Source organism: Penicillium concentricum (assembly GCF_028827145.1).
Source record: "Penicillium concentricum strain IBT 3081 chromosome Unknown utg000001l_segment0_segment0, whole genome shotgun sequence".
Lineage (NCBI taxonomy): Eukaryota > Fungi > Ascomycota > Eurotiomycetes > Eurotiales > Aspergillaceae > Penicillium > Penicillium concentricum.
In genome coordinates, this window is record NW_026622754.1 from 2,867,389 (window position 1) to 2,894,435 (window position 27,047).

The window sequence follows — 27,047 nt, forward strand, 5'->3', positions numbered from 1 at the left end:
CATCCGGGGCAAGCTACGCCATGTGGATCGTGATACCCCCACCTGTGGGGTTGCGAAGTACCGCCGGAGCCCTATGTGAGAGCCGCACGGCCCGGACCCTTTTCAAACTCCAAACTCTGTGAGAAATATCTTTGAGCATGTATTAGTCAAGATAATAATATATAACCTGTCCAGTATTATTAGATATTCTGAATGCTCTGAATTTGCTGTAATTTACCATGTTATCTATTCCTGGTAGCACTAATTTCGACTGGCTTGTATCCAGAGTAAAGGCCTTCGTCAGAAAACAGATGCCACTTTTCTTTTTGTTTCGTTAAAAAAAAAGAGGAGATCTCCCATGCCCAGTACCTATTCCTAGGCCATGCCCAACCCCGAAGGGTCGGGAATGCATAAGTGGAATGTTTTTTGATCGTGGGCGGAGGGATCGAACTCCGAATAGCAGGGGGGGAGCAATTGCTAGCAGAGCAACCTGCTCAGCCACTGAGGGGGAGAGTCGAGGAACTTGTCTTTGACTTAAATTGATAGGAACATATGCTTCCGAAATAGGAAGGTGGGTCAATGTCATGTGCCGACAAAAGTATAGTTACACATATAAAGAGTCACCTGATATCTCTATAGACGAGTTTGATCCTAATGGGGAGGTACTGGATAAGATTCATAAGTACATATAATCATAAAGTAGCATTTGATCTGAAGACAGAAGGTAAGATATACAAAAGCCATGCTTTCTCTTTCCCACAGTCAAACTGTGAGCAAGGACCCCTTCGCCAGAGGGTGCTGCCACTTGATGCTGCAAGTAATCGGTGATTGACGGTGGTTCGTCAACAGTCACGGGCATCTTTGACAACTCGGCCTTGCGAAACAAATGATGTTGCATTAATGACAGAGAGCTGCCCGCTGCCTAGTAATAATCTTTTCCCTTAGATAGAGGAGTCACCGATTCTTTCGTCCCAAATGCCGCACTCTTGTAATGCTCCGAGCTCTCGACCTCCCCAAACCGTAACTGGATATCACCAATCTCATCTGGCAACTGATCAGATCCCAGACAGTGTCCTTTGGCCAAATGATCTAACTCGGGATTCCGTGTCGTCAACAACATGCCGGAAAACGAGGTGCTCTGGGCAACGCCGTTCTGGTTCAGGGCAATGAATCCAACGATGACACATACAACAGTGACACCCAGCGCAGTCATATAAGCCGCCAGCAGATTCTTACTGTCGTAGGCGTAGAAATTCTGGGGTGACGAGATTGTCACGGGTACACTGGTGTTGGCGGCGTTGAGACTGAGGAGACTGTAGGTGAAATTGTGGGAGAGATCTTCTATCGCTCTTGCTAACGTTTTATTCCGACAAAGCGTGGTGGACTGATCTACTGCCGGAACCATCATTTTGTAGTCGGAACTATTCCACAACTCTGGACACCCGAAAAGACTGGTTTGCATAACCGAAATTTGGGTGAATGTCATCTGGGCGGATTGCATCGAGGAGGTCAAGATTGTTTCCAGTGATCCGACAGCGCTGATAATCATGGTGCTTTGGATGATGTCAGAGAATAGCAAGTGCGTGATGTAGAAACCACCATTGACAGTTGGTCCTTGAGGTCCTAGCGTAGTGAGTGAGCCAGATCTTGAGCTCCAATTGGCGGGAGCCACGTGCTTCGTTGATACGGGTGTCAGGCTCCGGATACCGTTGGTAAATTTCAGGTCTACCACGTATGAGGTATTCCAAAGCTGGCAGACAAGCTCGGTTGGTTGTGTGGCGTTGTCATTCCATAGGGGGTTTGCTCCTGTGGCATACACGAAAAAGGTGTTGTTAAGAGCTGTACTGACAGCCCCCGAGTACAAGGTGGTAAATGTGTCGCTTAGGTTGCCAACTTCGTGATCCCACACTTTCTGCAAGGAAGTATAGTTTTCACCCAAGTGATCGGTAAAAGTCAAGCCCTCCATCTCCACGATCGCTTCACTTAATCTCTGGCATTTGTATGAAGGACCCCAGAACTTTAGGGTGTAGGACGAGTTAGGGAAAGGTGCAGAGAATGGGACCACTTCGGCAGATGAGTAAGTAGCTGTAAACAGGCGGTTGATGCCGGCCGCGGGCGACGCAATGAATCCCGCCCCTTCGTTTGTTGCCCAGGGATGCCAGAAGGAGTCAATGAAGTTTACAGTCGGAACACGCATCTGGGTGATATTGGTTGTTGTCAAGAGATCGATGGTTAAGGTAGCGGGTGTAACAATAGCCGTCAATGGGATAAGCCTGGTTGGGAAGTGAATACTCGCTCTTCTCTAAAAGAAAAGATCTTATACGCACCATGACATGATTGCAAGGAGAATGAGCGTTTTCGCGCACATCCAGAGATCGGGTGTGAGCAAAGCAAGTGGACTGCTAAGGACGGCAAACATTCCATCGATCCCGCGAAGCTTCACAAACTTCCGGCGGAGAGTGGCCCACATCACTTGGACCGCTGCGATACCAACAGCGGATACCAAAAAGGATTTGATCAGGAAGGCAAAGCCAGTTCCGATTCGAATTGCCCATGTTTGTTGGTCGACTGAGTTGACGCGGGTGCTGTCGAGGCTCTGGTAGTATAAGTGATGGCCCATTGAAAACATCGCACCAGCGAAAACAAGTCCAACCATCATGGTCGGGACCCGCCATCCAACCCCCCACGCGGCCGGAGTAATGCCATCTCTGGAAGGAGAGGCGTATGTTGTTGTTGTTGTTGTTGTTGTGTCGGGTGTTTTCTGGTTGGGCGTATCGTGGTCGGAGGATTGAACAGGAACAGGGTCATTTCCATTTCCAGTCTGACCACCGCTTAATCGAAACATGCCGACAGAGTATGAACTGGGGTAACCAATTCCAGGGGTCGGGAGACTTTTTACCAGTTCTTCTCAGATTCGAGGCTAAAGACAAGGCTGGAAATTAACGCTTTATTACTCTTCTGATACTCGGGTATGTCCGTATTTGAAACTTCGTTCCAGCCTATCAGCGACGACTGGGGCTGAACATATATTAGCGCTTTCATCTCCGGCCCACTTTTACGAGGTGACAGTAGACTAACTTCCAAGGTTGGTTAGCCACCCACTACGAATGGCATTTGGCACCCGTCACCTCAAGCAGGTAGCAGCATCCAATAACGCTAGTTGGCCAGACTACTGCACGGGGGAGGTTTGTTGACCTGACGTGTATTTTGCCAAGTAAATTACATATATTTTCAGCCTCTCAGGCTTATAGTACTCCGTGTTCTGTGAGTTTTGAGGGTCATTTTAGGGTTATTTTAGGAAATCAGTGGCGGTGAGGATGCCCTTTTCATACTATTTGTTGCCGGTAAAGTCCCGAAGAATCATGCTTCATCTCCGTAAAGACGAAGGTATCTTTCTCTAGAAGCTATTCCTCTCATGGTTCCGTCTCACTCGGAATATCATCTCACCAGAAGGTGGCCCCCAAGAAAGAGGTGAAACAGATTGCTGACTGCAGTTCAAAGCCATAACGGGGGCGTCAAAAGAGGGTCGATGGGGTTCTCGACCGTGGAGTATCTCCGGGCCAGGCACCGTTTTCCAGCCAATCAGAACTGGGGAGACATTCCAAGTTTGATTATCACTGCCTATCTAGGCTAGCCTGATATCTATACAGAGAGCTAAAAGTTCAGCCATGTCCGTTTTGGTCTTCATACATTGCCGCTTGATTTAGACTGCATGGACCCCAAAATGCCAAGGAATTTATAATTATTGATATATACTCCGTAGACATGTCTCTCCTCTCTTTGGAGCGGTAGATATTTCATATTCTCACGGGTGCCCGCATACGTGGCTGTAAACCCTTACATGATCATGATATCTATACGAGATAGTTAAGCCTAAAGTGTGGACCAAGTTCGCCTTTTCTTCTGCTTCTCCTTAGAGGTACACAAGTTACCATCATAATGAACTTGTAACGTTTACAATCAACATATGTGCTTCATACGTTGCACGATACTATATCAACACAGTTCCTTGTTCAACCAGCTATGAATCAGAACAAGCCCCCCAAAGCTCTTTGTCTTAGTAATCTACGACTGAGACCATTTCTAGTCATCTTGAATAGATCTGAGAAAGCCATTGTAACAATGAAACATAGACCTTCAATCCCAACAAAGATCTGACGATAATTCAACTAACATAAGGATAAGTGTATATCTTCTGAACTCCAATTTATTGTTCATCATAAGATCACAAGGAAGGGTTAGAAGTGACACCCTCATAGCAGGGGAAATGGTTCCCTCCACCAAGCCCCAGTCCATCCAGGAAAAGGCCCATCAAATATGGCAAATATGGCACAAGGAGGTATGTTCATCCACAACGGCATCTACACCGACGAGAGATGTCGCATCCGTGGACCCATAGTATGGGTAAACGTATTTATCGCGACCCCAGAAAACCGGAACAAAACAGACGCAGAGTTTATGGATCTAGTGGCCGAGACCATCCACGTGAGAATCGCTAAGCAAACACCTCATATCAGTATCTCAATTACTCCCGAGCCCATGCACCACAGAGTAATGGGGTGTCTCTCGTTACCCGCCCGTGGAGATTATTGGGCTTTTGCACGGTATCGGGATTTGTATTTGGATGCTTTTCTTAGGGATGCGTTGGAGTTGGCCCTTTTTTATCAGGCTGAATGTGCGGCGGGGAATATTGAGATTGATCGGGATAGACTTTTTCGGTTTTTCCATTTGAGGTCGGATGCATTTTAGAGGGTTTCATTTACATGGATTTGTTTCTATTGTTAAAACTGTAGGGCGTAGACAAAGAATGGAACAGATGTATATGACGTCTCAGTCTGAGAAGTGAAAGATCAAGGGTCTTTGTTCCTTGTTTTGGTATATTTCTTGGCTAATTTAAAAACAAAGACCTCTCTAAACTAGGGCTATTTGCCTATCTGCCATTCGATGAGACTATTTCTTTCATGTCGAGGCCTAAAGAAATATATATCTTGTCGACTCTATTCCTATAATTGGTGCAAAACGAGAAGACCCGACAAAACGGTTGTCAAAAAGTCCTTTGTTTCTATCAACGGCTCAAGCAGCGCACTTATAATAGGGCATACCTTCTTGTCCTGATGGGAAATATTTAAGCACCGTCACCCCCTACACCCACGTACGACCCCCACTTGGAGAAAAAAAGAATACTCCCTCCTGTCTCACTCCTGTTCTACTCAAAATAAACGAACTTTCACCACCGCCAATCCCAAACATATTCCCATAATAAATAACACAAAAAAGATCCACTATGTCTACACGAACCGCGTTCAGAACCCGCATCGAAGATATACCCGTTGCCGATGGCCCATCAGGAGACCAAGTTGTATGGGTCACAGTGTACTTTGACCCCGACGAGGCCAAGCTTAACAATCTAGAGCTGGTACGTCTTATGATATACCGCGTCGTAAACCGACAGGTTACAGTCAACGAGTCGCCCATGCATCACCGGTGGTCCCATTGCATATCAGTCCGGGTTGCTGGAGAGCTTCCCGACGAGGACGCTATCTATGAAGTGGCTGAAGCGATGTGTGATTACTTTTATCAGAAGGTTAAATCTGGAGAGTATGTCATTAACCGGACATATATCCTTCGTAGAAGATCGCGAGATCTGGTAAGTCTGGGGCCTTCCTTGTATTGACTGAAACCTTGGCGGTCTTTGATAATTGTTGATATACTGTGCATTTACTTTTGATATTGTAAATATTTTTTGGAGCTGATATTTCAAATCAACTTCTCAAAAGTGACTGCGTAATTTTATCTTTATATAGGATATATTAGCCTGTGCATTGAAGAGCTTGAGTAAAGTAAATGAAAAGGAGAAGTAGGTAGCATACTCAAGCTGGGGATGAAGCATTTGGATTTATAATCCGAGTCTTCCCCGCTACCTGTAAGAGGATCGGATCTACATGTCAGCTTACTCCCAGGTTTCTTCGTAAAACTTGATTCTAACCTCATACCAACTACTAGTTATACCAATGTCGCAACCAAAAATCAAAGCAGTCTTTTTCGACTTCATGGGAACATGTCTCGACTGGCATAGCAGCGTAGTGCAAGCTCTACCCAGCGCAATCCCCAAAGATGAAGCCTCAAAATTTGCCCTAGAATGGCGCAAGCAATATTTTCTAGAGAACAGCAAACGCGTCAACGAAAACCTCCACCCAGAAGACATCGATATCACCCTTGCCCGCACCCTGGAAGCCCTTCTCAACCAGTCACCCGACCACAAACCGCACTTTGACCCCGAGATCAACAAGAAAGTAATCGAAGCATGGCATTCACAGAAAGCATGGCCTGAAGTCTCCGATGCAATCAAGAGTCTTCGACAAGATCTCGGTCTCGAAGTCTTCGTCCATGCGAATGGTACGACACGGCTCCAGTTGGACTTGACAAGGTCTTCTGGGTTGGAGTTCAATATGTTGTTTTCGAGTCAGTTGCTGGGTGCTTATAAGCCTCGTCCTGAAGCTTATGAGAAGGGGTTGGAGCTTGTGAAGCTCCTGCCCGAGGAGGTGGTTTTGGTTGCGGCACATGCGTATGATCTGCGGGGTGCGCAGAAGTGTGGATTGAGGACTGTTTATGTTCATCGATGGACCGATGATATTGATGAGGATATGGAGGTTGTCAAAACTGAGTTTGATATGTTTTTGGAGAATATGGATGACCTTGCTGGTGCTATTCGGGAATTGTGAGTGATGAATGCGAGGTGTCGAATATTCATGGATATTGTGTGACTCAAATCACATTGTTTGAATCTAATATACTACAGTGAAACATACAACCATTTCCAAGCTAAGTTGAGCAAAGTAAATTTAATCGATACCGAAGCACTAGAATGAGTGCTACTCCCAAGACAATAGCCTTCTCCATAACACTGCCAAACTATCATACAACACATGTCTCACTGCACTTTCATCGTGCTGCAGTTCTAAATGACGAGAAAATATTCCAGGCCTATCTCCCCAACTTCGGATATTTGTTACATAGCTGGCTTGAACCAGGGGATCTCAAGTGCCTGCCTTTCAGTGATTCTCTTGTTTGGATATGCAACTGCTGGGCTAGATCGTATATGGGTCATCATGATCAAGGATTGGAAAAATGTGTCTGTATTAAATATGATGAAAAGGCTATGATACACCGGCGTTCTGCCTTTGACCAAGTGACCCAACCCCCTCAGGTGCAGGATTTCCATATGCCGACACCAGAGCTCGACATACGCCTACTATTGCACCAATGGCTGGCTTCTCTTCCCTTGGGGACTTCAAATGGTACCACCCCGCACCAAAATACTCGTAATATCGCGATGGCGGAAAATGCGTGACTACGTGCGTGGACCATTGGAAAGCCATCGTCACATGAATTCATAGATCAAAGGACGGGCAGCCGATTGATAGCACTGCTATATACCAGGAGTTGATGTCTATGAAGGCACGCTATGTAGAGAATCTTACAGTTTCTAACCTCTCTACACCTTACGACGTAGACCCATACAGAGATAAGATGAAAACAAACTGTGTAAGAATCTCTAGTAGATCAGATAATGAAACTAGGGAGGAATCAGAGAGTGACTATGGAAGTCTACTATGCTTAGGCTTATATAAGCCCTAGAACCCATCTGGGCACCTTCCTGGGCAAACTTGGAAGAATCTTGACGTGGACATTCTATGCGCGACACGTGCAACACGTCCATAACGCACGTGCTATCATAGTGAACGCTGATTGCTTGAAATTTCAGCACGCACGTGATAGGTCAAAACGTTCGATACTTGTAAATACCTAGGTATCTACCTAGGTATGTTACTGCACCGAAGCATTGTGCCTGGCCCTTACACTCACCCGGAATATCATTGCTCCGATATCCGATCCTGGGAGTATAAAGTGGCCCCACTTCCCGCAGAGCCTCGTACTTTTTTCTTTTCTCTTTTTTTTCCCCAAGGAGTCACTTTGGTCAGTTTCAACTGGCACAATTTTTTAAATATTCCCCCTTCCTCCACTTTCCCCTTTTCCATTTCTATTTGCCTTCCCTGCACAAAGACATATTTTTTTGAACCCGCGGCTTGACTGTGCCTTGGTACAGTTAGGTCTCACTGTGTCCTTGGGCTTACACTACCCCCGATGGATGCGAAACCCTTTTTCATCAATTGTTCGGCTTATCCGGGCGCTTGGAGAAGAAGTCTAACATAGAACCATGTTACCCCTGAGATGCTTCATATGTCTACGCCTCTTGTTGCCAATTGATATATGTCCTTGTGTTATGCCCTGTCTCTGTGTTATGTATGCCCTATTCATGTGTTATGACCTGTCTCTACTGCATGCAACAGAGCTTGCCATCTATTCATCTCATCAAACTGTTACCTTTTGTAGTCTCTCAGGTCTATCTTGAATGACCGCTTTTCAATAAATAACAGGATAAAATCTTTGTAGCTATATAGGAATAGAGTGCAGCTGTTCATATTATGATTCCTCCTACCTAGCACTATTACGCGTAAAAGGGGAAGATGGTGCACGGGGCGGGCGATAAGAGCAATGGCGGTGAAAATGGCGGCGTGCGATATGTACTGTACCAGTAGAGACAAACTCCCATTGTTCGTTCTTTGGTTCGAGCATGACGGATAGCCTTGTTCCTCACATCATGGCACCTACTCCTGGGACCTCCGCTGGGGCCCCAGGTTTTCTCGAACTTCGCACAATCCACAAGACCGAAATATCACCTCGCCGAGGCGCATGGATTGGACAGCTCAACTGCCAAGCCTGCCAACATTGCTTGATCGAAGCAAGCCTTACCGAATGCAAGCTCTACGGGCGCAACCAGCCAGCCAAGAAAGTATGCCACCTCTGGGTGATTCGATATCAGGTAAGTATAACTCCATTGCCATCTACGGGATGCGATTACTAAGAGGCCGAGTTGCAGATGGACTTCCTCGGCTCTCGACCCCATTGCGATGACATACAACCAAAGGACGAGTGGGTCTGACTACGGTTTGACATGGACACGAGTCACTTTGGATGCCCAACCGCATCATACATACCACCATACAAAGCCGACAGAGGTTCCCATTATCTAGGGAAGCAGCACTGCCTGCCCCACGCCAATGCAGGTCTTTGGAAAGGATACCTAGTTGTTCCAATCCGTTCTGCATCTACTATGGTCTGATCGAGGAATAATACAGCCCAATTGCTACCATACTGGGCCACTCATGCAAGTTCAACTTCGAACAATGGTCTGAGATTGGGTTGGTGGAAATCTGGGGCTGCCCGTCGATGGAACAAGCCTGGGGTTGACTGAGGTATACTACGGAGATTTGGTCCAAACAAGGTATGTAAGATGTATCACTGGACCAGACACTGGATACAAGAGCTTCACGGTGACCGCAGACCATGTGCGGGGGTTGGTCTCTTGTTTCCAGGTTGTCTCCCAGTCTGCGATCGGGACAGTTGAGCCGCGGTCTAACTTCGACTTGCCAGGTTTCCTTGAACAAAAACGGTCCCATGAGTCTCCAAATACCCGACGATAATACCAGCGACAATCATGTGACAGATGTCTATGTCAGAGATAATTCTCGCCATTCAACCTCCAAGAGTAATCTGCTTGTTATACCGCGAGATCTCATCGAAAATATATACCTCAGCCCAGGGCGTCAAATACGGGAATGCAGGAAAGCTACCTTGCGCATTTCACATTCCATATTTGGCAATCCTAGACCGGTCCCATTGATGGGTTGCTTATTAGCTGCAGCTCCAAGCGCAATGATTACTATGGGGCTGGCTCACAGGTGCAACTGAAAGCGCCCTGTCCAGCAATTGTTCATCGTGCAGGTGTCAGAATATCACCATCACTATGGATCATGCTCCCACAAACCTTGATGTTTTTCACCGGGTGACTAACGAATGATCCATTAGTCTGATCTGGAGTCTGGTCACATTTAACCTGTAATCGAGCGCTATGGGTATGCATGTGGCCTTAGCGTACCGAGGGATCTAGGTGCAATCCCTTTACCCAGTCCAATCTCGACATTATCAAAAGCCCAGATCTTCATGGTGGCAACGGGGCTATATCAATTACTTCTCTTTCTTGCTGCCTCCCGGAGTTCGTTTCTAGGGAATGGCACAGCTTGCATGTATCTACACGGATATATTCAGTTGCTGCAATTACATTTTGCTTTGCGAGGGTCGGGGGTAAATGAACACCACTGCTACTATACGCTCCTATCGCCCTGTCTTCATACATAGACAGCCTGTTATGCGCTGCTGACTGGTCATAGTGAATTGGTGGTGTCAAAATACCCCTTTTGGAAGTGGAATTATGTATGTCAATTCATTCGATTTCTAATCTTCAATCCCTTCCTCACCCTTTCCTTCAAGCATTTTGATGACAGTCACATTGCCAACTTCGGAGGCAACGTCAAATGCCGACTTGCCTCCGGAATCTATCACATGTTTCGGACGCATACCCTTATCCAGCATCACCCGAATCACCTCAACATACTGGCCCCTGATCGCATTCAGCATCAGTGTAGAAGCCTCCTCCCAGGAGAATTGTTTTCTTGCGTTACCACGCTGCCTTGAATTCCCACCTCGCAAGTTAGGCTCTGAAATATCGTACTTGGCTAGGACCTCTAGTCTCTCATGGTGATATTTCTCCACTGTCCTTTCGAACGCGTTGCTCTGCGGAATGCCTCTGACGTTCAATAAAATGATCGTTTGTAGCAAAAGAAAAGCCATGGCCCTTGTCCACCACTGTGACGCACATACGAGCGTAGAGATCCCACCCTCCGAGCGAGCCTCTGGGGGCGCGCCATTTTCAAGAAGAATCTCGAATATGCGCACGTATCCTTTCTTCGCCGCAAGATACAGGAGCGGCTCCCGAGGTTCCTGTCGATAACGCCTCTTATCGTGCGAGATCATTCTTTCCTGGAGACGTATTCCTTCCTTGGTTTCCTCCGAGCCACTCGAATTGTCTGATTCGTCACTTGACGATACATCAAGTAAGAGATACCGTTGTGCACCAATGTTCTCTGAATCCTCTGAATCACTAGGATCAGATGCCACCTCAGAAGAACCTTCTGGCGCGGAGTCCGAACTATAACAATAACGTGATATAAATCTTTCCCGATCCATTTCTCTCTTAGCCACAGTTTCTGCAGTTCCGATCTGCCACTGGTCCTTATTGGCCCCATTCGAGATAAACTTGAGAACTGCAGCTTCACTCCTTCTAGGCACGGCCCTCCATATACCTCGGCCGTGGAAATAGAGGACATTGCGGCGGTAAAGGTACGGGTCGAGAACGTCACAAAATCGATGGCAGGTTTCCAAGAGATGGTTGACGTCCACCGAATGATCCAAGTGGTTGGCGATTGTGAGAAAAACTTCATTAGGAAGTAGCAGGAAAGAGGACACTGGAGGACCTTTCCGCTTGTATTTCCGCTTGGATGTAGTACGCATCGAGTCTCGTGGGACTGCCAGGTAGATACTGTAGAATCGAGGGCCAAGTATAATTGCAAAACATTCTTATCACAATTTAGTTCTCCCTGTGTGCTTGACATAGGCTTTTGAGTTACATACCAGCCGATGTATTACAACTACGGGGGCGGGAGATAAGGAAAATTGACATCGATGTGTTGACATAGAGAATTATGGACGTTCTGTTGGGCATTGTTCCATCCCATGATTGTTTGCTCGCAGACTGAGGATGTTCTGTACGATAATAACCAACATCCTAGCTCTGGTCTGCATTGTATGGCCTGTTTGTTTAAGTGATTCGATTTGGGAGGTCTCTTCCACGATGCTGTCTATATAAATAATAGCGCAAACTAGTCTAAATCATGTAACAATTATCTTAGAGGCTTTCCACTCCTTTGCTTGCTCAAATGCACAATTAAGACAGCATCTGTAACAGAGAACTGCTGGAGTCCAACTATCCGACAGTGCAAGAATCTGGGCGACTGGATTTCCGGCGGTCTGTACAACAGCAATAGACCCTTCCTTAGGATCAGGAGATAAAACAGAGGCCGTCAAGGCCTTCTTGCAATACTCCTCTTTCAATGGCGTCATTCGTGGGTGCTCACACGGTGTGACCTTGATAAGACCGAATAAAAAGCGCATTTTCTTTGCCAGAGACACGCTAATCTTTTGTCCAGATTCTATCAATGTGGTTTCCAGTACCATTCCTTTCAGGCTCTCCCTAGTCGCCAGTGATAATTGGGACAAGCACCCTTCTGAGCTTGGCACAATTCTGGGTTTCTCGCCCAATTCAGACAGATTGCTAGTATAAGTTTTCCGGATGGCCTCGGGATTAGTAACTTCACTGTAGTATCGGCCGTTGTAAATGATCGGGCCATCCAAAACCTCGATGCTGCGGTAACGACAGATATCATCGTCCTTCAAAGCGAGGTACGGAGATGGCACGCATGTAATGGCCCCACGTGACGTTGCAATCGTCGTATTCGGGTTGGTTTGATTAATAGAATGAAATATTCTGTCCAGAATGACATCAGATACCCAGGGAATTATGCTTTCAAACTCATTACCCAGCCCAAAAATATTCGATGTTCGTGCAAATGAAAAGGCCCCTGCAGAGGTGGCTTTGTCGTGGGGATTCAAGTAAAGGTCCTTCAATGTAGCCAGAACAGTACAATTGATTAGGCCAGGTCCCGGGCGGCCGGGGACTAGAGTCGGTTCGTGGAATCCCAGATCTGGACCAACTCTTTTCATAGCCTTCTTCGCTTCATCTAGCAGCCTCATGGCTTCATCAAATGGCGGCCAACTCAGTGGTAAGGAAACGCCCATAGCAATCTCACAGCGTTCGTGTCTCATTACCCGGTAGTTCTCGCCCAGGATGCTGATGGCAGGAATTCGCGGAGTTTGGTCTTTGAATCTTATACATATTTTGTCTGACATTGCCAAGGCACATATCCCCACGGCTTTGACGACCTCAGGGGAGCAAATGAAGCCCAGATTGTGAAGTTGCAGGCGCAAAAATGCGGCAACGTGACCTTCCCAGGAAAGCTCGCCGCTAGGGAGCAATTCGGATTCTGATTTGTATTTTGCATTCGCTGGATTGAGAAAGACATCGGCAATGCTTTCAACCGTCTCCATGAAGTGGACCTCAGGGAGTGTTTCGACAGGAGATGCTGAAATATCAATATTGATGGACGAGGTGTTTTTTCCCACGTGAATAACAAGCTGCTCAATTGTAATGGTGCAGTCATCGGGAAACAAGGCGATCATAAGAGCCGATATGTATCCCAGACCGTAGGATCCGCGCACCCGAATGGTCGCCTTTTCTTCTCGTAAAGCGCGAGAAACACCTATGAGAAATTCCGCCATCCAATCTTGACTGAAAAGCTTCAAGATATCAAAGGGTACTTTCACGTTCAAGTGCTCGTATGCATCATGGATACGAGACACCTGTTTTGCAAGGATGGTTCCAAAACCAATCACAGCAAGCTTATCGGCAAGTATCTTTGCGGCTTTTTCCAGAAGTCCAGGGCTACTTAAGGAAGCGGACTGAGGCAAAATCTCACTTGAAATAGCGTGGAGGATTTCTCCGGTGGTTTCATGGTAAATACTCCAGAGGCAAACCGAGAGCAGTGCCACAGCCTGGCCACCGGTTGATTGTGCCATGAGTGAGGCTGAGTCGCCCTTGCGCCAGCCAACCATGAGCCCAAGTCGCTCAATACGTACGCTCTTGCACCTCAAAAGATGGTCTGGGACTTTAGATGCAACCGGTCCGCTTGTTGGAAATAGTGTACCCAGATCCTGTAGTTGGAGCATTGCCATGGGTTGAACATCGTCGGCCGAGAGAACGCTAAGTATCCCCGTAACTTGCTTGAGGCCTGAGAGGGAAAGACTACCGATATCTACCTGTGCGCTTATGTCACTTGACATGGTGGGAGGTGTTCACAAATAAATGATACGGGAAGGTGGTGTAGGTGATGCGTAGGATGGGGCTGGGGAACGAGTTGAGATGTTTGCTGAAGAAAGCTCACGCAGTGGGAATTATTTAGCGGAGGATTCAAGCGGCCGGATTAAACCTGGTTATGAGTGGATTTCAAGGGATCTTTTGTTTCGCTGTACTTGTATAAGTACCAGCGCATCGGGCGCGTATTTATAAAAAGATCACCGGGCGCGTAGGAAGGCCCAACTGCACATTCACATGTCTCAGCCAACCGATTACATTCCCAAAGCGGTAAAACGCGTATGCTGAAATTTACAGTGAAGACATATGAAAGATGTATTTGGGATAATAGATTTTGCAAAGATGATTTGGTGCTGGAAGTATAGCACCAAGAATATTGGGAACTGTCTAGCATGTCCATACCCGGCAGGAAGCCTATGGATATGGCCTTGCTTATTTTATTGGGTTAATTAATACGTAAATAATATTTAGTTAAATTTATACATTATAGTTATTTAAAAACGCGACAAAACACGTTACTGTAAATAATTCATCCCAAACTGAAGCTTTTGATCAGCATACAAATTGAAAGATCTCGACTTTCTTAGATGGTTTGCAAGTGTCAGAATTGAAGCTTTTGATCTCCATACAAATGGTCGCATCTCCATGTTCTTAGGCGGTTTACAGCTGTCAAAAATGGATCAAAAGCTTCATTTTTGACACTTAGGAACGCCAAAGTGAACTAGGATACTTTGATTATTAAGGCTTGTGCAATAGTAATTCAGGTATTTTAGTTAATTATTCTATCGGTCTTTAATTCAGCCCGCCAGGCCAAAACTAGGCATCAAGGCATCAACATAGGGTTTTGGCAGTCGGCGCCTATACCGCTAGGTAGGAGGTCTAAGATTCATGAGAACACCGATCTAAATATACATGTACTAGACTTCTACTTTATTTTGTGACTTACGCTCATTTTTCAAAGATTACGCCACTCTATTATTAGATCACAGTTTCTAATCCGACCTCTCCAAGCTCTGCAACTTCACCAACTCAAAATACCTTCCCCCCAGCTCCATCAACTCTTGATGCGTCCCTTGTTCCACAACGTTCCCTTCATGCAACACTATATAAATCAGTCTCTATATTCTGTGAATAGAAGATTGGTCTCTTACCATAAATACAATCAGCCTTCTGCACTGTGCTTATCCGATGTGCAACGGCGACCGTCGTTCGGCCTTGAGCCGCCGCATTCAGAGCATCCTGGACGATCTTTTCAGACTCTGAATCGAGCGCGGATGTTGCCTCATCTAAGAGGAGGATACGTGGATTGCGAAGAAGCGCTCGTGCAATGGCTACTCGTTGTTGCTGCCCGCCAGAGAGCATGCCACCCCTCGCTCCTATCACCGTTGAGATGCCATCACTGGGCTGAGAGTTAGTAGATATTCGCCTCGGTGCAATCAAGAAATACAGAAAGGAAAAGCTAGAGGAGGGTGTAAGGGAAAGGAACGACTCACGGCAGAGATTGGATGAAGTTGTAGATATTGGCATCCTTGCATGCTTTGGTGATTTTCTCCTCGGAAACATCCTCGTCGTTGGTACCCAGGGTAATATTCTCTCTGATAGTTCCTTGATAGAGTGTCGGCTCTTGACTAACCAGCGCAACATGACTCCTGTAGCTCTTGACATTCAACTTAGAAATGTCTTTCCCATCAACCAAGATCTGTCCCGCTTCAGGATCAAAGAACCGCTCCAGCAAAGCAATGATGGTACTCTTCCCGCATCCACTCGCGCCAACGAGACCGATGTATTGTCCCGATTGAACACTCAAGCTTAGGTTGCTAACAACCAGCCTCTCCGGTCGGTTGGGATATCGGAAATATATATTTTGCAGCTCCAAGCTGCCATCGATTTTCGTTAACAGCTCGCCAGTTATTTGACGTGCGTCGATGTTGACAGGTCGGTCCAACAAAGTTTTGATATCCTGGGCTGCCTGCCGGGATTTGCTCATATCTGGCGCGAAGGAGAAGATAGCTCCGGCGCTGAATGAGCCTACGATAACAGCTGCATAAGCGATGAAGAACTGCACCATAGAATAGCCTTCGTGAATGATTAGACGTCCTCCATACCAGAAGGCCAGTGAAATGCAGAGAAAATTCGCCGACTGTGAGGCTGCATAAAACGTTGATGATTTGAGCGTTGAAACGACCGATTTCTGTCGCTGGGCTTCTAATATATTGTGATACTCTTCCTGTACATGGCTTTCGAGATTGAGGGACGCAACTGTCTTTATGGCAGAACTTGCCTCACAAGCATAGGTTGCTGAAGCAGCATACGCCGCCTTCGACTGCCGAGCCATTTCCCCGAGGATCTGGAGTCGGACAAGACCACAAGTAAGAACAATTGGAATGGTTGCGGTACAAACCAGTCCCAGTTTCCAACCTATCGCAATCGATACAGCCACGCCAGCAACCAAAGTCGTTAAGACAATGAAGATGGAGCCTAGTGTCACACCACTCATTCCGGCAAGGTTAGTGGCATCCGTGGACAACGAGGATATCAGCGAACCGGCCGAGAACGCAGGTTTGTCGAACATAAAAATATCCTGATGGAGGATTGATCGGAAAGAATGATCTCTAGCGCGGTGAATCAGGCGCTCGGAGCAGTAGGCAAAACAGAGACCAGAGGCTCCCCAGCCCAGGAATGCAGTACCTCCCAGCATCAGATACATCAAACTCCAGAAGTTGACATCATGACGCAACTTCCCATACATATCAGGGGGTAAAGACAGTGCCGCGATTGTCTTGCCATAGAACACCGCCTGGCTGAGGAAATGGTCAGCCTGGATATTCTGCATAGTGCATGGGAATAATTACGTGGGATTTCCAGTGCCTGTGATGATTGAAAACAACAGACCCAAAACCATGGTAAGCGTTTCTTTCTTGTTGAAGTTTGCGATGAACACGATCAACTCCCATAAGGAGTATTCACGGCCAGCCTTCCCTGAATCTCTCTCGCGGTCTTCGGATTCCCTGTGCCCCATCTCGATCATATACTTGGACTCATCGACATCATCTTTCAAATCAGGAAGGTCATCTGCATGGAGGGCAAAGTTTGCATCACTGGTGACGATACTCCGTTCAGTTGACATGCGCTGCTTCTCCACTAACTCGTAATACGCCGTTCGTTTCTCAAGTAGGTCGTTGTGGGTTCCTTGCTCGACAACACGTCCATGAGACATGACAACGATATTTTCTGCCGCTGTGATAGTGGATAATCTGAATCGTCAGTTTATGTCAATAAGAGTAATTGAACATCACATACCGGTGACTGATTGTGATTGTTGTCCGGCCTTCAGCAGCAACGTCGAGCGCAGCCTGTACCAGCCGCTCGGCCTGGGCATCTAGAGCCGAAGTAGCCTCATCCAGCAGTAAAACCTTTGGATTACTTATAATAGCTCGTGCAATGGCAACTCGCTGTTTTTGTCCACCCGAGAGTAATGAGCCTCTTTCACCAACACTAGTGTGGAATCCGTCTGGCAAGGCGGAAATGAAATCGAAACAGTTCGCTTTCTTTGCGGCGTCAAACACAAGATTTTCTACCACATTATAAGGGGATGTTTCATGTTCCGTGCCTATCAGACCAAATCTGATGTTTTCAAACACAGTTGTGGCGAAAAGTGTGGGCTGTTGTGTGACGATTGCTATTTGTTGGCGCAACCATTGCAAATTTAGAGACGTGATATCGTGGCCATCGAGCACTGTTAGGCAATTATTAGCCTGGTCCATCTTTTCACTGGAAAAAAGGCTCACATATTTCGCCACTTATCGGTTCATAAAACCTTTCAATTAGGCCTGCCAATGTACTCTTCCCACAGCCAGAAGCACCAATGATAGCGGTGGTCTTTCCAGCTGCAAATAAAAGACTTACCCCATCTAAAGTCAGCACGTCTGGTCTAGAAGGGTAAACATGGCGAATGTTCTTCACTTCTATCGTCCCAGAGACAGCTCGTAGCTTGCTTCCTGTGGGGGATGATGGATCTAGCGGTGACTTCCTGGACACAGTTGCAAGAATCTTTCCTGTCGCTGCGATACCGGTTGCAAAGGCTTGGAAATTGGGTGCTATGTTACCAAATGTGAATGCTCCAGTCAGGACAGCGAGCAGAATGGTTATAAGAGCCCCCAACTCAATATCACCAGCAACAAGATAACGAGACCCCTGCCAAAATGTCAATCCATAGGTCCAAAATATGACACCATTCATGATGGCCATCATAGCCGCAAGAGCAATACGACTTCTGAGACCATAAGTCTCTGCCTTGGTGAGGAATTTCTGGTACCGATCGGCCAGCTTGTCCTGAATCCCAAATGCAGTAACGTGTCTGATGGAACTGATCGCCTCCTCGGCAGCTGTCGATCCGTCTGCGTATGCCGATAAAGAGATGTTTGTATACTTGACCATAAACGAAGAGCAGATACTCATAGATCCAGTCTCTGCCACAATTGCAGATATCAGAATAAGCGCCATGCGCCAGCTTTTCACAAAGCTGATTATGAAAGCTGTTCCGAAATTGGAACAGGAGTACAGAGTCAGAGAAAGTTTGCCCGTCAAGGAATCTTGGATCAGATTCATATCGGCAGTGATTCTGGTTGTTATTTCGCCAGCTCCTAGGACATCGAAAAATGCAATATTTTGGCGGAGGATAGCGGCGAGATATTTTTCTCGGAGTCGTTGGGTTATATTTTCACCTCCTATCATGAATCCGGCTGTAGAGATGTATACTGAGACAAACTGTCCAATGGCGACGTATACATAATATAGCGCGAACTTTGCGACCAGGGATGAGAGGTGAGAGCCTGAAGATGTTCCCAGGAAGAACTCCTTAAATGCTTGAGCTAAGCCTCCTAGAAAGAGCTGTATGGAAATTAGCTTGGGAGATTGAATGTCTGTGGAGGGCAGCTCACAAACGATATGGGTTGAAGGGCCCCTCCAATTATCGCTGCAATTGAGCTGATGACCAGGACTAGTAGTTCATAGGTTTTTGTACATGAATACAAAAGCTCTAAGCGACCCATCTGCGACTCCTCCGGCGTGTGAATTTGGCGCTTGAGGATCTCTTTCTCGTGTTCCTTTAATTGCAGACTGGGCACCGCAGGCGAGGGATAGCCTGCGCCTTGGTCTGCCATTTTGATAGTGTGGCCCTCGAGAACACGAGTCTGTAGTGAAAATGGTGCCCCAGAAGGGACAGCATGATGAACAATATGAAGAATTGTTTTATTCCATCTCTATAGTTGTCTGGCCAATCACAGGCGGTGGTCACTGGCTGGTAATAGTGACTCATGTCGACTAATATCACACCCCAGTCAAGTTTGTCCTATCATACCTCAGAAGTTTGCAGGGTTGGGAGAAATTCTAACATGGCCAATTGCGCATGTACGATCTGCTCCGCCAAGCCCCCACATCGATAAGAATTCAAGGGCGTTGAAGCCAATCCACACAGATTCATATTGGAAACGTTCGGGGTCGCTACTAGGCTTAGGGTTCTTCTAGAAAGGATTGGAAATCATAAGCATTTCTGGGTCTCGCCTTAATGGGGCCGAATGGTGTTGGCGCTTGGCAATGCTTACTACACCTGGGCACTAGCTCTTTTTTTCTTTCTTAACTTGACCCTGGCCTTTCACTAGCAGTTCTAAAATAGGTAGTCGCCTAAAATTACGTGCTATACTTACCCCCTCACTAGTCGCGAAACTAGGTTATTGTGCAGGGTTTTCTAACCTCCAAAGTTCGCACCCACTTGGCCAGGGATAGATACCCTCCCTAGGAACGTTGTGATAGAGAAAGAAAAGCTCATTTCTACTGAAGCGATCATGGCCGTGGAGAAAAATCGAGAGTTGGATGGCTGGCAAATCCTGCTTTTTTAGAGTTCTACCTTGTCGATATTACAATACCTGTTAGGCTCCTCCTTCGGAGGTGTATTGTGACGATCTCAACAACACTCTCAAGACTCCCGCCCTCCTTATCACTTCCCCGTATGACCCTGCAACCCCGTTGCGCAGTAGAAGACGGCTCCTAGCGGAGATGGGAGAAAATGTATGTTGATTGTTAATCATGCTTATGGGCATATCTCTACATATAATAGATCTAATTGCACGGATCGAGTTGCTAAGCCTTATATTCTACATGGGACTCTTTCCGAGGAGCAGGAGATACAGTGCTATGCCAATAATAAGCCTTAGGTTCGTGGTCTTGTCAACGAAGAATGACAATGACTTGCACAAAAGGCTGTTCATATTTCTGCATGCTTTTCATCTAGCGCTCGAATAATGTTAATTCTCAGCGACGTCACTTCGTCAAGACTAAATGAAGCGGTTGATCATCCCTCTATGGGATATCCCTTGTACACAGGGTCACGAGCATTCAAAACTCTCCATCAGTTCAAGAAAAAACAAATAGCCAACACAGTGCACCTTGAAAAGATATGAGTAACCGGGAGTGATGTTTCAAATCCGTTGTACATACACGCCGGATTTTAGGGCGAGATTGATTGCTCTTTTTTAGTGCTCACCCCTTGCCGCCTTTCGAGGAAATCTGACGGGAGTACCCGTGTACCCGTCCACGGGTGCAGACGGGTAGACCCGCAAGTAGCCTCATCTGCGTGGCTGCATGACGCTCAATATAGATGCACAACGTAGATATATGACGTATCACTCACACTCGTTTTTCCTCTTTTCTTTTGTGAAGGTGCTCTATGATTTCAGAGTGGATTTCTATATTTTGTTAATAACAGGTTTTATTATACTATGAGGTGGATGATTGGGGTCGATTCCTACTTGTGGACCGAAGGTGGTACAATTATGAAACTACCCGGCCCTTGACAAGAGACCCACCCCCCTTCGGGTGTTTGATTACTTGTCAAGAACCGGATACCCATGGATATATTACGTATGTGCCTATATAGGCACCTACGGAGATGCACACCCAGGCCCCCAAAGCCTCGCCACACAAGTGCTCCATCTATGAAATGGGGATGATTAGGACCTAAGTAGTCTTGTGCCAGCAGTACTAGCCAATAGGACCAAAGTCCCTGGATGGTTACACAGTTCGTTTACCACACCACACACATCGCTAGCCTGCTATTTTGATACCTAATGAAGACGAGGACATATCTACCCCGAGGGCCGTAGGAATATCTACCTAGGTAGAGAATGGCAGCTGTATTCAAGCAAGACTTACTTATATATAGATATGTCGCCATACATTGTGATAATTTGCAATATCAACATCTCAAACCAGAAAAATGGCCTCCCAATCGAACCTCCCGCAGGTGACTTCGTCCAAGCTCTTCATCACCGAAGGCGGAATCGAAACAACTATCCTCTTCAAAAAGAACATCGATCTCCCTAGCTTCTCTACCCTCCCAGTTCTCAACACGGAAGAGGGCAGAAAAGTCATCTGTGCAATCTACCAAGAGTACATCAATATTGCCTTGGCCCATTCAACCGGCGTCGTCCTCGAAACTCGCACTTGGCGGGGTTCGCCGTTATGGTCTTCCGAAATCAACCTCTCCATCGAACAGATCATCGATCTGAACCATACAGCAGTCAAGATCCTCCATGACCTCAGGAACAAGACTCCATCACCTCCCATCGTTATTAGTGGTGCCATGGGACCTCTCCAAGATGCCTACCAGGATTCCATGATTTCATTCTCTCAGGCACGCGAGTATTATGGCCCCCAGATTCGCGCGTTTGCCGAAGAAGGTGTTGATATGTTGTGTATCCTGACTGTGACGAATCTCAACGAGGCCAATGCAGCAGTGAGTCTAGCGCGTGAGCATAATCTCCCTATCCACGTGTCATTTAGCATTGAGACAGACGGACGACTACGAGGAGGAAAGACTCTCGAGGATGCGATTCGAGAAGTCGATCTTCAAACTGAGGACTATGTAACATATTTTGGGGTGAATTGTGCTCACCCACGGTATATCTTGATGGCAGTACAGGGTATGTCTAGCGATGTGATGTCGAGGATCGGGTCGATTAGAGGGAATTCTAGTCTGAAGAGTCACGAGGAACTTGATAACTCTCCAGTGCTAGATCGGGGCGATATCCCGCTGTGGGTTCGAGAATTCAATGACCTTTTGAACATATTGCCGGGAGTCAAGGTGGTAGGGGGTTGCTGTGGTACGGATGATGAACATGTTGATGCTATTGCGAAAAGGATTGACTCTGTCGGTTAGTCAAACAACCACCTGTGCACTTCATTGTTGTGTTTTCGGTTTTATTTTCGGTTTTATTTGTATTTCATGTTGCCTTAAATCTCTGGATATTCAACATGATCCTTGCTTGTGGCTTGCTTAAACCAAGAATAAGTCGCTAGTACATGAGATCTCAGTTGCAATATATTCGATTATCAATCACATTTTACCTAGAATATCCCGATTGTAGTACACAAAATGGGCTGTTGTATGACTAGCAAAGTGATCACTAATTAATCAATAGCGTAGGATAACAACCTACTGGGCAAGACCCTAAGGGCCCTTTAAAGTGGCGGCGCCCCGATCAGGTAATTCACACCTACGGCCTAAATCCGTTATATACAACACATGTATCTATACATACCGGACTTTATCCGGTGGAAATTTCCTATTTGCTGCCGTCAAACACCCATGTCGATGCTAGCCTTTGACGGCGCCCAATCGAAACTTCTTGAGCAGTTAGAGCGATGGGCATATGCTGGTTTAACACTGCGACCTTAAGCCCATTGGATTGGGTTGGACTTTGGGCCTGAACCTGGGCCCATGTATGGGCTTTGCGGAGGTCTAACCTAGACGGGGGTTCGGTAAACACTCCTAATAGAATTGTCTTTGTACCTGATTATATTAACCATATCTTCTAGGACCTGGCAGTTTCCACCGCCGGAAAGCAATCATGAATAATCATCTCACGCATTCGAGGCTGTTTGCCAAGTTTTCTAACCTGGCCCGCAGCGAATACACAGATATTATAGCTGAATGTTTCAATCCTGTTCTGGAAAAAGTAAGCATGCAGATAGAGAGTATGGTGACAGACTTCCATGCGGTTGTTGCAGTCGAAGGTCAAGTTCCGGAGGCGGAACAGGCGCCTGCATTGGTGGATGCGCTTAGATCCAGGTTTGGAAGGACAAATGAAATCCTACAGAGTACCCAGGGTATTGTACGAGAGCTCAATCGGGAGTTGAAGACATGACATGAAATTGATTTGTTTTTGGTGATGAATAAATGATTTAGTATACGGCATTCCAACCATAAAAGCAACCAAATTATATAGAGGCGTGGCTCAAGTGTCAATGTTGCAAGGATCTTGCTCAGCCACACCTCTACCGCCAACCCCTTCGCAACGACATATTTACCAAAAATACGCATCCAATTGTGATCCAGCTACCTCTTTCACTTGTTGAGCTCTGCACGAGAGAGTTGTCCACTCTCTTATATGTTCCCCCTCTTTGCAGCGGTATTTACCCCGGCTGGAAAGAATCCGGCTGGAAAGAATTTGGAAGCCCCTTAACTTGTCCAACCCGAACTTTGCTCGGATACCGTCAAAAAGTCGAGGAGGAGACAATTCCAGACTATGTCGCTTCTCGCTATTATCCCACGCGAATAGGAGAGGTCATCAAGGACCGGTACCAAGCTGTCGGCAAATTAGGATTCGGAACGACCTCGACAGCGTGGCTTGCAAAGGATATGGAGTAAGGATTTCGCCTTATGACATTTTCAAAAGAATGTTTGAGATCAATCTGCTCATGCATAGGATTATAGCGCCCGGCGACATGTTGCACTCAAAATCTTCACTAATTCTACGTCCATGGGACAGCAATTTGGTGACGAGCTTAACATATATAGACGCATGGAGAAAAGTTCGAAACGCCACCAAGGGCGCAATTGTGTCAGAACGCTGCTGGACAGTTTTGAAATTGATAGAGCTTCTGGCAAGCACCTATGTCTTATGCATCCTTCTTTATGGGTAAGTGTTTGGGCGTTTCTACACCGCAACCCGGTAGGGAGATTTCCTCCACCCGTTCTAGTGGGTATTCTACGGTGTTTGTTCTTAGCTTTGGATTATCTACACACAGAGTGTAAAGCTATACATACTAGTTGGTAGCGTGATACATATACTTCGATCGTTTACTAACAACAAGTTTGTGTCAGATATCAGTGCTGTAATATCACGATCGGTATCGAGGATGATTCGGTCTTCACTGAATTTGAAGAGACAGAAATGCAAAATCCCCGTCCCAGAAAGGTCGTGGGTCCAGATGGAAGAACAATATACCTATCTCAGGACCTCAGAATGCCGAAGAGAATAGGCCATCCGGTTCTATGCGATTTCGGATCTGCCGTGCCCGGTGATATAGAGCACTCGGAGGACATCCAACCTAATCTTTACCGCGCTCCTGAGGTAATTCTTGCGGCCCCGTGGACATACAGTGTTGATATATGGAACGTGGAATGCATGGTGAGAAGTACTCCCAGATCATTCATACAAGATTTGTTAACCCTTATAGATCTGGGACATTTTTGAGGGAGGCCATTTGTTTACGGGCCACGACCCAGAATTTGAAACGTATCGAAGTCGAGCCCATCTTGCCAATATGATAAATCTTTTCTTGGTCCTCCGCCTACCAGCCTTCTTAAACAAGGGACAGCCAGCAGCAGATTCTTTACTGAGGAATGTCGGTGAGCCAAATTATGAGTCATTTTCATGTGCAGATTGACTAGCCAGTTATGAGTATACAGATGAGTTCCGCGCTAAAGATTTACTGAGAAATCACGTTCCCCTTGAGGAGAGAGAAACTACTCTCGATGGCCAAGACAAAGTGGAGTTTGTGCGGTTGATGCGGAAGATGCTGCAGTGGGAGCCGGCAAAGCGCAGCTCTGCTAATGAGCTAGCTGAAGACGAATGGCTTCGGAGACACCTATAGTATCATGAATTGCATTTCTCTTGGAGATTTCATATAGTTGCATAGACATTGCTTACATACAGTTTATCTGGGATCTCTTTGCCCAATTCAGGCCTTGGTTCCTATGAAGCTATCTCGAGAGCTTCATCACAGTATATTATCATATCGTCCTGTTCATCTCTAGACACATAATAAGACTTGCATGTACCCGTTACCTAGGTACCCCTAGACCAGTGGATCTGTCAGACGAGAATCTGACCCGCTCCCCAGCGAGTCGAATCTCTCCACAGCTTCTCCTGGTCTTCCCGGGGACTCTGTTATACGCTACAGGTATAGTTCAATCCGATCGATTGGATGGAACTTCAGGATTACGGGTGTGTAGAGAAATTCAATGGATGGGGTAGATTCTGTTAAAGACTACAGATACTGGATGGGTCCATGGGACCTAACCTCACCACGGGCGGTGAACTCGTCTCCGCCTCTTTCTGCCCTTCCCCTCGGGCGTTTCAATGATCCGCCCGTCAGGATCCACCCGTCTATTTGCTCTGATAAGACCTCTGATAAGCCCCACAGTTCCATAGTTCGGGGAAGTGATAGATCGATTCCTTCCCAAAGTTTGATCTTTCAATTTATATCCCCCTCTTCCTTCTTCCTTCCCTCTTCCTTCTTCTTTTCTCCATAGTGATTCCCACTCTCACAGGTACCAAGGTGCCTTCCACTCTCCCACCATGTTCGAATGCGCCACTTGTGATGATGAATTCTGGTATCAGGAGGACTGCGATGAGCACATGAATGACTATGATCACTGGATTGAGTGCGAGACATGCACTCGCCTGTTCCGCTCCCAGTCCGCTTGCTATCAGCATATGAATGCTGTAGACCACTGGGCACCTACCTTCAAATGTGAAACATGCACCAGCACCTTCCGCACTCAATCCGCCGTCGACAACCACATGAGAGCCAAGGGACATTACAAGAACTACTGCCATGAATGCGAGCGTACCTTTATGAATGAGAACTGTTTACGCCAGGTAGGAGAGCTGACATGATCTGAGAGAACTTTTGAACCCGTTCAACTCATCGTTCTATCTTATAGCACCTGAATTCCAAGATCCATCGCGGTGCCAGCATTCCGTGTCCGTTCTGTCGCACTGGCTTTGTCACTGCTAGCGGTGTCTCCCATCACCTCGAGAGTGGATCCTGCCCTCGAGCTCAAGGCTTGAACCGCGACAAGATTCACCGCATTATCCAACGACTTGATCCGAATGGCGTTGTCTGCAAGAAGCAGATCGCGTGGCATAGTGAAGAGAATGTGACATACTCCGTTACTGACAGTGCGTGGAATGGTCAATTTTGGGTGTGCTACATTTGCAAGCGGGGATTCAACTCGCGAAGAGCCCTGGGGTCCCATGTCAACTCGTCCGTGCACAAGGAGAAGGTCTATCATTGCCTCAAGCGTGGTTGCCCAAAAGAGTTCCACTCCCTGGCTAGCCTGTTCAACCACTTGGAGAGCGAATCTTGTGGATTCATTCGGTTCGACGGGGTTCAACAGGTCCACAAGCGACTGAACGATGCTATCATGGGCGGCCGGATGATCACTGGATTCTAGTTCTTTCTTCGATATTTCTTTGGCTCGTTCTCTGGAATATTGCAGGCCTTCACTCGGGATTATTGAATTTTTTTGATCGTGATGGAGGGCCATACTTACCAGCAGATGCTTGGTTTTACTAGTTTTGTTTCACATTACTTTTTATCTCTATGAAGATCAAATGAATACCCCAATGCTTACTATCAAGAATCACACTATCATGTTGGGTCACAAAGTCAGTCGTAGCAGATCGAAGCTATCTACAGCAAGCTTGGCGCTTCCTACACAGTTTGCTTCTATACGAACTGCATAACGCCCTCCGGTTCGTAGGTTATATTTCAATACAACGTGCCTTCAGCCTCTATTCCATCAAAAATCTCTTGACCTTGCAGAGAGAATTAAGTCAAATATTAATGGGTTGTTAATGAAGATAGAAAGTAGGCTATAAGTGCTTGAACAATAGAAAAGTGGAGCTAGTATAATCAATGACGTGAATATAGGGAAATACTCATTCGAAGGTGAAAAGAAGATCTCTATGCTGCAATTACATGGAATAGGAAGGGTTCGAGGTGATCTGCCAATATTAAGCTTCTCACCTGCTCAGCCACACTCATTCGT

At 46.5% G+C, this 27,047-nt stretch overlaps 10 protein-coding genes across 10 annotated transcripts; 6 read left to right on the forward strand and 4 right to left on the reverse strand.

Annotated features, from left to right (window-relative positions):
- Positions 1-901: 901 nt before the first annotated feature.
- On the reverse strand, positions 902-2,824 carry N7517_001086 (uncharacterized protein; the record flags this gene model as incomplete). Its single annotated transcript, XM_056718816.1, has 2 exons — positions 902-2,252; positions 2,307-2,824. 2 exons carry the CDS (start codon positions 2,822-2,824, stop codon positions 902-904), a joined length of 1,869 nt encoding a protein of 622 aa, XP_056582951.1.
- A 3,166-nt stretch (positions 2,825-5,990) lies between these two features.
- Positions 5,991-6,701, forward strand: N7517_001087 (Haloacid dehalogenase type II; the record flags this gene model as incomplete). Its single annotated transcript, XM_056718817.1, has 1 exon — positions 5,991-6,701. The coding sequence occupies one exon, from the start codon at positions 5,991-5,993 to the stop codon at positions 6,699-6,701; it is 711 nt and encodes a 236-aa protein (XP_056582952.1).
- Positions 6,702-8,641: 1,940 nt separating this feature from the next.
- N7517_001088 (uncharacterized protein) lies at positions 8,642-8,983 on the forward strand (the record flags this gene model as incomplete). The annotated part of the gene is made up of 2 exons (XM_056718818.1): positions 8,642-8,863; positions 8,921-8,983. The coding sequence occupies 2 exons, from the start codon at positions 8,642-8,644 to the stop codon at positions 8,981-8,983; spliced, it is 285 nt and encodes a 94-aa protein (XP_056582953.1).
- Positions 8,984-10,335: 1,352 nt separating this feature from the next.
- On the reverse strand, positions 10,336-11,451 carry N7517_001089 (uncharacterized protein; the record flags this gene model as incomplete). Its single annotated transcript, XM_056718819.1, has 1 exon — positions 10,336-11,451. The coding sequence occupies one exon, from the start codon at positions 11,449-11,451 to the stop codon at positions 10,336-10,338; it is 1,116 nt and encodes a 371-aa protein (XP_056582954.1).
- A 378-nt stretch (positions 11,452-11,829) lies between these two features.
- N7517_001090 (uncharacterized protein) lies at positions 11,830-13,896 on the reverse strand (the record flags this gene model as incomplete). Its single annotated transcript, XM_056718820.1, has 1 exon — positions 11,830-13,896. The coding sequence occupies one exon, from the start codon at positions 13,894-13,896 to the stop codon at positions 11,830-11,832; it is 2,067 nt and encodes a 688-aa protein (XP_056582955.1).
- A 1,023-nt stretch (positions 13,897-14,919) lies between these two features.
- N7517_001091 (uncharacterized protein) lies at positions 14,920-19,089 on the reverse strand (the record flags this gene model as incomplete). Its single annotated transcript, XM_056718821.1, has 7 exons — positions 14,920-15,029; positions 15,079-15,326; positions 15,421-16,728; positions 16,780-17,181; positions 17,228-17,663; positions 17,716-18,817; positions 18,868-19,089. The coding sequence occupies 7 exons, from the start codon at positions 19,087-19,089 to the stop codon at positions 14,920-14,922; spliced, it is 3,828 nt and encodes a 1,275-aa protein (XP_056582956.1).
- A 2,111-nt stretch (positions 19,090-21,200) lies between these two features.
- Positions 21,201-22,142, forward strand: N7517_001092 (homocysteine S-methyltransferase family protein; the record flags this gene model as incomplete). The annotated part of the gene is made up of 1 exon (XM_056718822.1): positions 21,201-22,142. One exon carries the CDS (start codon positions 21,201-21,203, stop codon positions 22,140-22,142), a length of 942 nt encoding a protein of 313 aa, XP_056582957.1.
- An 805-nt stretch (positions 22,143-22,947) lies between these two features.
- On the forward strand, positions 22,948-23,130 carry N7517_001093 (uncharacterized protein; the record flags this gene model as incomplete). The annotated part of the gene is made up of 1 exon (XM_056718823.1): positions 22,948-23,130. The coding sequence occupies one exon, from the start codon at positions 22,948-22,950 to the stop codon at positions 23,128-23,130; it is 183 nt and encodes a 60-aa protein (XP_056582958.1).
- Positions 23,131-23,662: 532 nt separating this feature from the next.
- On the forward strand, positions 23,663-24,862 carry N7517_001094 (protein kinase; the record flags this gene model as incomplete). The annotated part of the gene is made up of 4 exons (XM_056718824.1): positions 23,663-23,904; positions 24,090-24,396; positions 24,446-24,617; positions 24,660-24,862. 4 exons carry the CDS (start codon positions 23,663-23,665, stop codon positions 24,860-24,862), a joined length of 924 nt encoding a protein of 307 aa, XP_056582959.1.
- Positions 24,863-25,569: 707 nt separating this feature from the next.
- N7517_001095 (C2H2-type zinc finger protein) lies at positions 25,570-26,450 on the forward strand (the record flags this gene model as incomplete). The annotated part of the gene is made up of 2 exons (XM_056718825.1): positions 25,570-25,872; positions 25,938-26,450. 2 exons carry the CDS (start codon positions 25,570-25,572, stop codon positions 26,448-26,450), a joined length of 816 nt encoding a protein of 271 aa, XP_056582960.1.
- Between the last annotated feature and the right edge of the window lie 597 nt (positions 26,451-27,047).